Raw genomic sequence first — 13,109 nt, 5'->3', positions numbered from 1 at the left:
ATTTTACTTCAGTCATAAAGAGTCTCTTAAAGCTGTGAAGATGTTCCAAAAGTTCTGGATTTGGATTTCAGATTCTAGCTACAGTTGAAATATTTTACCAAACCCTGTATTAATTACGTTTCAAGAGCAAACCTGTACCTACCTTTAATAAATACAGACTCTGACTCATTCAACATTTACTTTATGTCGCGGGTGTTATTGATGATGGTTTTTGTGACAATCATGCACTGGGAAACAATTATGAATCAGAGCCATGTTTTATACTGTCCCAAATATTCTTTTGGTGTGACTTCAAATTTCTCACAATCTCTTTTCTTCCAGTTTAGGATGGAATTTACCAAAGTCATGAAGTGGAGATGATTTTCTTTAATTGTTTATTTTTCAGATATATTTATGGACCATGATTAGAATTTTCATGTTCAATCTATTTTAGTTGTATTCTGTAACAGGTTTTTTTTTTTTTGTGCTCATTTATTCAGCAAAACATTCCAGGGTGCTTCAATAGAGAACATGGAAATGATACCAAGGGCTTAATTCTACTAAAAATCAGCTAAATGTCAGTTTTGGGGAGTTACGTGGAGGGCTTCTCTGTTACCTCTAGTGGGTTTTCTCTCATTGTTCTCTGCAGCTTGTCTCATTAGCTATGTACCATTAACTATGGAACCCTGACTTGCACTCTTGTGTGTTCAGCAATGACTCGCGTACATGTGACTAGTAGGACCTCCTGGGAATCAAGATCCCTGTGCCGTTGTTAAAGCCCAGCTGTGCACCAGGTCAAACACTGTGGCCAAGAGCTGCCCTTCACAGGACACTTTGTGTGAGGAAATCAAAAAACAAACGCTTCTGAGGACACAGTAGCATGGCTGATACTTTATTGCAAAGACAAGTACACATTTGTACATGTATTGTTATTTGAGAAACAAGCTTCACAGGTTAATAGTCCTCAGCATCATCCCATCCTAGAACCCTGCCTAAGGGAGTGCTATTCTTCCCCAATGCCCAGTGTAGTCTAACATCTTCATATTGTTCAATGTGGAAGCATTGCACATTGGAAAGCCTTCAAATGGTTGAAAATATTCACTTTCATTCAGTGACACAAAGCAAGGAATTAATAAACAAATCTGCATTTGCCTTTGGTAACAGACAGGGACTGCTTATTTCTAAGTAGCAAAAAACTTAGTCAATGAGTGATCACTGCATCCAACTTGTATCTATTGGAACTGAATGCCAAATAAGTCCTGTTTTGCTGAGAATGTACTGTGAACCTGTTGCCAACTGGTATGGTCAACACTGATTACCAGTATTTCTACAAGGACTTAGAGTCATAGGGTCATGGACCTGTTCCTGGCTGAAGTGGAGATTACCTTGTGAAAGAAATAGGTGTTTGTAGTATGAATTATAACTACCACAATCTCTTGAACTAGCTTTCTTTTATCTAAAGGACTTGAATTTTCTATTTTTTTTTTTTCTAATTGGCTTGGGATTTACTTCAGTCTTTTTCCTTTCCCAGGAATTACATGGCTGTAGGTGGGTACGCTCTGCACTCAAGCAGAATTGTATGGGACCTGCTGGATGTAGTAAATCTTTTTCTGATTATCTGTGTATGCTTGGATAATGTTCTGCTGTATTATAAATTGCCTAAATAATTTCATCTTACTTCTTTTCTCTATATTTGTAGGAATATCCCTCACTTGGGCAACTCATAGAAAAGCTTGTGGAAAATAATATCTTGCTGATTTTTGCTGTGACAGATAAGCAGCTGAATACGTACAAGGTAAGTTTTAATTCAGTATTATAACTGGAAGAATTAAGAAATTTCAATGGCTGATATTTAAAGAAAATTTCTGGAGGCCAACATTCTGTAAGCAAAACAATGAATTTGCATTTCAAACAGAGTTAAAGTCTAATAGAAAAGGATACTCTGCACAATAAGGGATCACCATAGGATTTTTTTGACACACATACCACTGAATATCTACAGTTCAGAAGTGCAATGGATTAACAGATACAGTAGTTGAAAGTTGCTATGATTACAAAATCTTGCTTTATTGCATATGTTACGGAGGAAGGAATAGGATATTGATGGTGGGTGGGAAGAGGTAATTAGAGTTGGAAGAAGCTTATGTGGAATTATAAACACAGGAAGAGAACAATTGGGTCAAATCAAACGTCCCTGCCGATGGTTCAATGTAATCTTTGATTTCATGCATGACTGTGATGCGCTATAAGGATGTATCCCCGAATTTAGACAACTTTCTAGCCTTAGGGCTATTTTCATGTTCATGCAGCCTTCTTTGAATCTACCAGACAGACATGATTTGTTCAGAAAGCCACAGAATGCTGCAGCGTAACCTGGAAAGCAGTAAAACTTTTCTTTCAAAACCCCATATCAGCCTATCCAAGTGATTGTATGAAAGGCCAAGATGCCTTTTGCAAGGACTAATTTCAGGAAAAATAATGATGGAAGTTTCCCTGCATGATGTACTTCAGTCATTTGCATTTATCAAGATATACCTGCTCATGTGTGTCAATTTTTGACAGGAATTCAGAAAACGTTTTGGGTAAACAGAGATATTCCCGAAGTTTGAGTTTATTGAAGTAGCAGTGTTATTTGAGCAGAAAATCCAGATCAGTTTTTCGCAAACTGGTATCAAATTGTAAATGAAACAGTACTAATTGAATAAATTATTCTTCATCAGGGTCAATTTAATTTCACTTCTCCTTACTGTGTTTTGGATGATAAGCATTAGGTTTTGGAAATTAAAAGAATTTCTACTTTGGTAATCTGTGCCAGTGACAGTAACTCATATGACGTATTAGATGCATAATAAAGTTCCCTCTACTCCACGCAATAATTGCTCTCAGCCCAAACACAGAATAAGAATCCTCTACTGCAGTGAGTGCCATTTCCATTACACCAGTCATCTTGTGGATGTTCTGAGATTGCAAATTTGATGCCATATATCCTGTACTGAAGGAAAAACTTGCATTGAAAATCATAAAAGATAAAATTTAGATGTCAAAATTCCTTCTCCACACAAATTGATGAAAGAGCTATTCATTGGCTCAGTTCAATTTGGATTCAAACTCGGCTATGTCAGTGAACGGTTAATGTATTCTAAACCATTGTCCCCACCACTCTGCTGTGTTTAATCCCCAAGAAATGGTTAATGGCTGAGCATTCAAAAAATGTAATCAAGATATGTAATTGATGGTCTATCTGAATCTATTTATCAGTAATCACTTGAATTAACAAATACTTAAAAACCATGAAAATAAATTTTTGAGTCAATACACAGGAGCATTGGATTGTCTGTGTGTTTTAAGTATTAGACACTTAAAAGCGTACATGTGAAAAGAATATCTCTGATTTTTCAATATCCGGTGTGCCTAAGATCCCATGAACCTGTATACAGATCCAAAAGAATTCTTGCTGTATATATACAATAGTGTAAACAGTGCAAACAAAATCTAACTGTAGTTCTGGTCTGGCCCTTGATCTTTAGTCCTTGAATCTAACCGCAACCATCCATCCAAATGCAGGCTTTTTTTTTCAAAAAGCCTCTGCTCTACCTAGACTATGACAGCAGTCCTTACTTCCAAAGTGACTCACCTGTGTTCTACAAATCATAAACAATGAAATATGTAATGTTATCTTTTATTTGTTCATGGTAACTCTTTGCCCACTATTGTAGAACATGCCTTCAGCCTAACATACAATATTGGTGAGTCAATGTTAATCGGACTGTTTCAGCAGTTAATCGTGACTTAACTGCTCCTCAGATGCTGTCTGACCTGCTGTGCTTTTCCAGCCTCACACCTATAGACCCTCGTTTCCAGCCTCTCTAGTCCTTACTGTGTCCATGTCCTAAAATTAAACAATATTTTTACAAAGCACAGGTCAGTAATCTTAAGGATTACTGATTGCGTAAACAGTTTTAAAAAAAAACAGAGTGAGGATTTTATACCTGTTGAGCTATTATAGCTTTAGCACATCATTGGTGGCTGGTTAGACAAACTTTCTTAAGACACTGGGATGAATTTTACATGTTTTCAAGGAATGGCATGCCCTAACATGGTAGGTGGGCAGATGCTGCATTTGGCAAACCACCTGTCATATTTAAAAATAAATTGAACTTATTAATAAGCCAGTTGACCCTGATAATACACTGCCCATTACATTGTATGGTTGGCTTGGGCAGGTGGATGGGATTGGACAGCCTCCTTTTTAAAAAATAAGTTTTTAAAAGAGTGAGAGTAATGTGTATTTCAAACACTTGGAGGTGCCTTCATCACAACACCAGGTGGGGGTGGGCAAACACCACTCCCAAAGACAGTACTTCTTCTTTCCTTCATACCTGCCAGCTCTATAAAATCCACACCCCAAACGCCTCAGCAACCCCCCCTGAATTGGCCAGATTCTCCCTGACCATTACCCTGAACTGACCACATTCCAGGGATCCATTAAGCTTTCTTAGAACTGGTTACAGACCTGGCAGTGCCCACTGGTAAGCTCCTGGCATTGCTCGAACTGCTGGCCAGTCAGATTGGCTCCTCCATGGGGCAGGAGACCTATGCAACCAACATTTTATCCTTGCCCCAGCACATTATAAGTGCAGGTGGGCTTTTTTACAGGCTACCTAGGGGTTGCTGGCTTTTCTTCAGGGAGGTTCTCGCTCAGTAAAATTTTGCCCAGTAAATGTGACCTCTGAATGCTAAGAATCCAACAGTACAACACAGACGCAGCACCTGTTCTGTCCTTTAAACAGGTATACTGAAGTAAGTGTGGAAGATTCATTGATTGCACTGTAAAATTTCCAATTTTATCTTAGATGTGATCCACTTATAGAAATGGCACTTTGACACGTTATTATTTATAATCATTAGTTCCTTTCATACATTTTTCTTCAGGGGTATATCTACCAATGTAGAAGCGCAACAGAATTGAGTACAGCTTTAACAAGCTGGCAGCTTAATTGCATGATTAACAGGCTGGTATCATTCTTTGATATGATCGCCATGCAGTCTTTGTAAAAGACCTAAAACCTCTTACTGGCTTCAGCATTCAAGGTGCATGAATAATATCTGCCTGTGAAAGAACCCAAAATGATAGCTGCTACTCAAACAACTGAGTGTGTGACAGGCTACTTTATATGAGTAACCACTGAGTGCCATCAATTCAGTTGTTGCTCTGTCCTCTCATGGACATTGCAATGTCACAACAACTGGAAGAATAATAGAACTGGAAGAAATCCTCAATAACTGTATTGCTGCCTTTGGATTGTGATTGAATAACAGAAAAATAGGAACTCATCTGAAGAGGATTGAATGAGGACCTTCCAAAACCTAATAAAACAGTCAGGATTACAGAGATGAACATCTGAGGCTGATGTTTTATTAAGAATTGTGTGACACTGGGCTGAATCTTACATTTTTTTGGTTAAGTGTCAATTTTGTTAGGGTTTTAGGAGATTTTCACAGCATGGCCTAGCAGGATCTTTCATCATATTTTACCAATATGCCTTATTAACTAACTACCCCACCCCTAAGATATCCCTCTCACTGAATTTCAGCCCCATTCCCAGAACAAATCACCAGTGCCAGAGTTGACCAGCATCCCTGGTGCCAGCCCCATCTTTAAAAGCCCATTGTGCACCCGGGCAAGCACTGTCAGTCCAGGGCTGCCTTGTGCACTTGTTGACATTTGCCCCCCTCATAGCAGACAGGAGAAAATCAGTGTTCCACTTTACAGGCAGAGACATGGAGATTCTGCTGCACTGCATGATCTAGGCACAGGACGTCCTCTTACTCCTGAGGCCATGACACCACAACATGCCAACTTGGTCCAAGATTACCCTCTGGATTATAGCCATCTAAAACAATGCAAAGCATTGTAGGGAGAAGGTCAATGAACTTCTACACTCAGACAGGGTAAGCGATACCATCTTCTTTCTACTACCTCACACTTCTTTTTTGTCACTGCAAACAGACCTCCCTCCGAGTCAAAAAATATAACTAATTGCTCTTGAAGTCAATTTAGTCCTTGTCAGATTTCTCATACAATTCTGCCACATTTTTCTCTGTAGCCTATATTGTTCAGGGCCACTATGTATATTGTGCAGGAATTAAATATTTAACAAAGAATCCAGAAGAAAACTATCATTACTTGAACACAACAGGGAAGTCAGCAGCTTATTGGTGTAGCAGAAATTCCAACCCAAACTGATGAGACAAATAACCAAATAATTTATTTTGCTGGAGATAGTAGGAACTGCAGATGCTGGAGAATCCGAGACAACAAGGTGCAGGGCTGGATGAACACAGCAGGCCAAGCAGCATCATAGGAGCAGAGAGGCTGACGTTTCGGGCCTAGACCCTTCATCAGATTTATTTTGCTGCTTTTGATTGATGTATAAATATTCTCCACATGCCAAAAGGACTTCCTTTTTCTCCTTCAAATATTACAATAGGATCATTTATATCACAGGAAGAAGTAGATGTGGTGTTATTTTACATTTCATTTGACACTGACATCCCTACAACAGTGCTTCTCCAACTTTTTCTCAAAGGGACCCCATATTGAGACTTGAAAATTGTCATGACCCCCTCAATGTGATCTGTGAGAGCAAAAACCCATTAGAGGAAAAGCACAGCTGTTGTAACTTGGCCTGAACTCCCTGGTAGCCATTTCTGCCTCAGATCTCATACCAAAGACATTAACTTGTGAACCCCTCTTGGGGGTCCTGACCCCACTTTACAAAACTCTTCCCTACGGCACTCTTTCAATATCCTACTGAAATATCAGCCTAATTCATGTAATTGGACTGAAACCATTATGCTTGGAGCTTGACTGAACTTGTAGGCCTTTCAATGAACTACTGCCACGTGATAGGGGTGTGCTGGAAGGGCCATTGATTTTATGGCTGACTGCTTGTCTGAATGAATATGGTTTCAATTGTTTGACATGTCAAATTTATTTGTTTAGAACATAATTTCTCTTTTCAAAAATGCAGTGATTCATGAAACTGAGCAGTAGTAAAGAGAATAGTTTGGAATTAATAAGTTATATTAAAAGAAATGAAAAATGCACTCTCTTTAAACTTGCAATTGGAAGTTTAGCTGTCAGGAGGGAATCTTTGGTAATGTGCTCTTCCTCTGCCCTCCTAGAAATTCTTTTTAGATCAATGAGTTTATATCTGACCTGGTTTGCAATTTCTCTCAGTGGCATTTCAAAAATTAACAATAATTTTCTCACTTAAAAAAAATCACAACATTATTTTAGATTCCAGCACCTTAACAGAATTTTACTGTCATCAAGATTGATTTTGGTCAGCAGCCTGAATTATCTCAACCACTGATTGTTATATTTGGCTTTTCATATTGTTTTGTTGCTCAATGCTGAATGGCACATTAAGGACATGCTTTAACTTGTAACTTCAGCCTTTGCCGAAGAAATTGTTTTCTTTCCTGTTCAATCTTAATATTCATTGATTTAAGACCTGCATTGGCAATGAGCAGAATTCTACATTATTAAACAGTTGATTAACGTAATATAAAGAATGTTGAACAAGCATCATGGAATGGTCAAACAGCTATTTGAAGCTTTGTTCAATACTTTGGTGTATTACACATAAGCAATGTATATTTATATTCTTGTCCAGCATCTTTTGAAATCAAGATTTTGAAAAATAATTGGTCCAACTGATTATGAACATTTCATTATAATTGTTTGGGATATTCTTCAACACAATGTAGATTCGCCATTTGATTATTGATCTTTACATCTGCAAGATCACCAAATGCAGTTTCTTTCCATATAATGTAAAGATTGTGCATTCAATACTGAAATACAAACACATATTAGCAAATGCCCCTTTTGAGACAACTGTGGGAAATAATTTGTGACTAGTAATCATGTTCTTGATGTAAATTGTGTTTTGTATACATCTTGGGAATCAATTATTTCCTTTTTTATTTATTTTGTGTAATTCATTGAGATGTTTTCAGATCTTGTGTTCCTGTAACATCACAGCTCATTGTCAGTGCTCTAGTAAATACATAATTTTACTCTTCCCCAAAACAGTAAGAATAAACTTAGAAACACAGACAAATGAATACATATGTTTGGATGAGAGCAACTGAGTGAATATTCTCCATTATATTGGGCTGACGTGCATGTATGTTGTAGCTACAGCATGTCCCTCATGAAAGTGAGGAACCTTTTTACAGTTGATAAATATAATATTACTACAATATTGGTACGATTTGGAGAGTGTGGAGTTTCACAATTTATTTGTGCTGCTGAAATAACACTTACTCATGACATTCTGCAGGTTTCTGCCCATTTCTTTTGCATCACCTACATACTGATATTGTGTATTTTGTATCTCAGATCTATACAGAGATGACACTAGTGTTATGTGTGTAGCAGGCTTTTGTTCATAGAGCTTTGAAAAGCCTACCAAGCTTCAGCTTCCAGCTCGTTCTACAGCTTTGTTTCCATTTCTGAGTCTACACCCAGTCTGAACCAATCAAGTATCATGAGCACTAATAGCAGACTCCTATGGTCAAACACACGATAATTGAACATGACAATGTGTACAGATATGTTGAAACACACATTGAAACAATTGACTCAATTAACTTAATTAGATTAATTCTTGTTTGCTCTATATTCACTGTTTGCATTGAAGAACTGGAACCTAATTTTCAACATCATTTCTCTTTTTATATTTGTCCTGTTATTTAAATTGCTGATTGACCAGAGCAAAACATATAATCATTTCTGTTATTTTAAACAAGGTCTTTGTTGCTCACTTGTATTTCTCTGGCTTAATGGTGGTAGCCTTTTTACATTTTGTAATGTGTTGTAGGTTGTTTTAATATTTGTGTCACTTTAGTCACCAATATATTGCACATAGCGTTCATTCGTCTACAAATACTTGGAAAACTCCTAACAGTTATAGGCTTGACAGTGTTATATTTCACATCATTGCAATTTTGAAAGTTATGTCTGTTGACAGTACAATATTACATCCCAGTTTGTGAACAGGTAAAATGTTTAAGTAAATAGCTAACCACATTTCCAACAAAAGTCAGTTGATTTACAGAAACTGTGACTACATTGGTTATCTTCTATTAATATTAAATTTGGTCGTAGCCTTTCACATATTTATGAATAAAGATGCATACTTATGATTACACAGCAATTTATTTTATGGGAGCATCTGTTGCTTTTAAAATTAATTTTCACTTAATTGTTACATCCTTGTAGAATTATGCAACACTAATACCTGGTGCCACAGTGGAGCCACTCGCAAGTGATTCTGGAAATATCCTTCAATTGATTATTAAGGCCTACAAGGTACATTTTTGTATTTTTGGCACTGAACAGAAAAGGAAAAAGTCAATACCAGTTATCATGATCACATTTATGATTAATTAGCTAATTTCTTTATAAATATTGGGACCTTTTGTGAAGCCTGACATCTAGCCCTTGTTTTTAAGTTCAGGTTTGAATCAGGGTTAAACAGCCAGCATTCATGTCAGCACCAGCGTGGGGGCCAGACCAACGTAGAAACCTCCAGCCTGCTCTACGGTTCAGTGAGGCCCATCCTCTATCACGGTGTTATATTCCCACTTTCTTCCTATATCCATCGGTGCTGTTAAAATCTATAATTCTATCTGTTTCCTTTTTCAATATATTTAGTGGCTTGGATGCCACAGCCTTCTGTGGTACAGAATTCCACAGTTTCAATAGCATTTGAGGGAAGAAATTTTTCTTATCCCAGAGCTAAAGGATCTATGCCGTATCCTGAGACTGTGTCCTCTGGCCCAGACTCCCCATTCAAGAAAAGAATTCTCCCTGCATCTAGACTGTCCAGCCCTGTTAGAATTTTATACATTTCAATCGGATCCCTTCTTATTATTCAAAATGCCAGTGAATGCAGGTGCAGTGGAACCATCCCTCTATCAGTTGAGTGAACCTCTGCTACACTCCCTACCTGCATATATCATTTCTTGGGTAGGGAGACCGAAACTGAACGCCAGATATGTTCTCACCAAGGCCCTGTATAACTGCAGAAAGACAACCTTGGTTTTGAATGCAAATCCACTTGCAATGAAGACCAAATACCATTTGCCTTCCTAATGACTCGCTGCACCTGTCTGTTTACTTTCATTAAAATAAACACAAATAACGGTGGATGCTACAAATCTGAAACAAAAACAGAGTGCTGGTGAAACACAGCAGGTCTGGCAGCACCTGTAGAGAGATTAAACAGTTAACGTTTCGAGTCAAGTAGCCTTTCTACGGAACTGAAGATAGCTTGGAAGGGGTGTGATGTTCATGCTGATGACAGGATGGGGGTGGGGTGTTTGGGAAGTGAATAGAGTACATAGGGATGGAGTCCAGAGAGAGAAGAAGAGAAAAAAGGGATAGGCAAACAAAGAGATATTTCATGAGAAGTTGAGAGAGTGATATATGCTAGATAGGTTTTTTTTTTCTCACTTTGTTTATTAACAGGATGAGGGGGTCACTGGCTAGGCAGCATTTATTGCCCAGAGGGCAGTTGAGAGTCAACCACGTTGCTATGGATCTGGAGTCACATGTAGGCCAGACCAGGTAAGGATGGCAGATTCCTTCCATAAAGGACATTAGTGAACCAGGTGGGTCTTTCCTGACAATCAGCTCATGGTCATCATTAGATTCTTAATTCCAGACATTTTTATTGAATTCAAATTTGAATGCAGGTCCCCAGAATGTTATCTGGGTCTCTGGATTAACAGTCCAGTGATAATACAACTAGGCCATAACCTCCCCATGTGCTAAGGAGAAGTGTGAATAGTTGAAAGTGGGCTGGCTGTGCAGGGAGCAACTCGTACCACACAGTACCTTGGGGTGTGAGGAGAGAATAACAAACATGGAGGAGGCAGATCACGTTCTGAAATAGTTAAACTCAATGTTAAGTCCTGAGGCTGTAAGAAGCCCAGGCAGAAGATGAAGTATTGTTTCTCCAGCTTGTGTTGAGCTTCACTGGAGTACTGTGGCATTCCTGAGACAGAAATATTGACAAGGGAGCTCGGTGGTCACCTGACCACTTTGCCGAACTCCTGCGTTTCGTTCATACAAATGACCTGAGCTTCAACACACTACTGGGTTCCCATGTCAACATTTCTGTCTGTTTCAGGGAAGCTTAACAGTCAAAAATACCTGGAGTTCCTTGTGGAGCCCAGAGGAACACTCCTTTTGGCTCACAGCAATGTTAAAATTAAATTTGGCTGGACCTCTCGTTGGAGGTCTTAGTACTTGTCAGCTTTCACTGGAGGAGCCGGCACTGGGCATTGACACATCAATCAACAGTAAAGATCGTATCAGCATCTGAATGACATTATTGGGCCCTGCTATTTAAACAGGTCAGCAGCTGCTGAAAATATAACTAAACTGAAATGTTAGCTGGCAAGAACGTTTTGGGGATATATTGGAAATAGCTTTTCAGCTATTTTATTTAAATTTCCACCCTGCTCTTGCCAGATGTGCATGCTAAAAATCAGCTCCCTACTTTCCAAAATGCAGCAACTAATCAGTCTGTCTTCCCAGGAATTTTGGAGTGAATTTTACAGAGCCTACAGAAAGAAGTAGGGTCAGAACCCAGAATATGCAGCCCTAGAGAGAAACTCACCTCTTTTTAACCCCCTCAGCAGTTAAGTGTTGGGAGAGAACGTGCCAACTTGCCACCAATTAAGGCCCTAAGTGGTCATTTAGTGACCATTTAAAGGTCTCAATTTTCCACCTTCCCAATTATCTGCCTCTCCTGCTGTTAGAAGGTTCTTGGGAGAATTGTAAACTGGGAGGAAGACAGACTAGAATGGACACTAACAAGTTGGAGGAGACTGTGGATACATAGCAATGAAGTTCAATGTGGAGAAATGAGACGCGATGCACTTTGGTACAAAGAATATGGCAGACACTAAAGGGTGTACAAGAGCAGAGGGACCTGAGATTAAACAAGCCATTAATGAAGCATTCGATATTCTAGGCTTCGTTAAAGGGAGTACAAGAGCAAGGAAGTTATGATGAACTTATGTTCAGTGAACATTGGACATTTATTTTATTAGAAACAATTTGCAAGGGTACAAGGAAATAGCAAGACGCTGGCACTCATTCATGATGCTCATTTGGAGAACAGTGCATACATGACTGTCTAAAAGGCCTCTTTCTGTATCATATCCCTGTGAGATTCTGTGAAAAGGGTGGTTGATTTCTCAACTAGGAGCAATCAGAGACCAGGCTGATAGGCAAGGGACTGCCTTCTGAAAGCCATCCACTTCCCTCCTTTCCCAATTCCCAAACTGTGAGAATAAGCAAAATAATTGACTTACCTTCTCCAGAGTCGCCTCACCCAGCAGCCTTCAGGACCCAGAAGCTGCAGGTCTCTAATTGGATGGCTGTTTTGAGTGATTTGATACACCTGAGAGGTGCACAATATGGTGAACTTTCTCAACAGAGGGGGCAACATGTAAGTCTCCTCCTGTCCTGCTCATCCAGTGCTAAGGCCAGGATCTTTCCATGTTTTGACAATCTCAACTAGTCACTAAGGTCAAAGGTATGAAAAAAATAATAGTTAGTTCTTCTCCAGTCAGAACTACTTAACACAAATATCCTTCTACATCTATTGACTCAGAACACTCCACCTCAAGGCTGATACCAATCAAAACTTGGAAACTTAACTGATTGGTCTGAGGGTTGGAATCTTATAGGACCTGAGTGATGTAAACTACAGTGAGATTTATGACAGGAATCGGCAAAATGTCTTAAGGAGCCTGTCTCAGCATCGAGAGTGGCTCACTACATCGTTCATTTTATGTGTCAAGTTTCTCATTAGGCAGTGGCAAATTACCAATTAAGTTTGATGGTATGAATGAATGAATGATGATTTATTGTCACTTGTATTTTATAATTGAATGATGCAGTAAAATACAGTGAAAATCAACTGTCACCACAATCTGACACTATTTTGTGTAGTTTAAGAATTAAAAGATTAAAAAGGTATAGCTGAAAGGGACAACAAGGTGCAGGGCTGGATGAACACAGCAGGCCAAGCAGCATC

At 38.7% G+C, this 13,109-nt stretch overlaps 1 protein-coding gene across 3 annotated transcripts in view; it reads left to right on the top strand.

Annotated features, from left to right (window-relative positions):
- The window catches only part of itgb6 (integrin, beta 6), an 87,335-nt gene that overhangs the window by 31,318 nt on the left and 42,908 nt on the right, over nt 1-13,109 (top strand). For all 3 annotated transcript variants that reach the window (XM_020531543.2, XM_020531544.2, XM_048599448.1), the window contains 2 exons: nt 1,679-1,774; nt 9,275-9,364. In XM_020531543.2, the coding sequence (XP_020387132.2) occupies nt 1,679-1,774; nt 9,275-9,364 (186 nt within the window). The remainder of the gene's footprint in view (nt 1-1,678; nt 1,775-9,274; nt 9,365-13,109) is intronic.

This window comes from Rhincodon typus, chromosome 7, assembly GCF_021869965.1.
Source record: "Rhincodon typus isolate 14 chromosome 7, sRhiTyp1.1, whole genome shotgun sequence".
Lineage (NCBI taxonomy): Eukaryota > Metazoa > Chordata > Chondrichthyes > Orectolobiformes > Rhincodontidae > Rhincodon > Rhincodon typus.
Note: the sequence above shows the minus strand (reverse complement) of the source record. Positions and strands in the feature narration are given on the sequence as shown.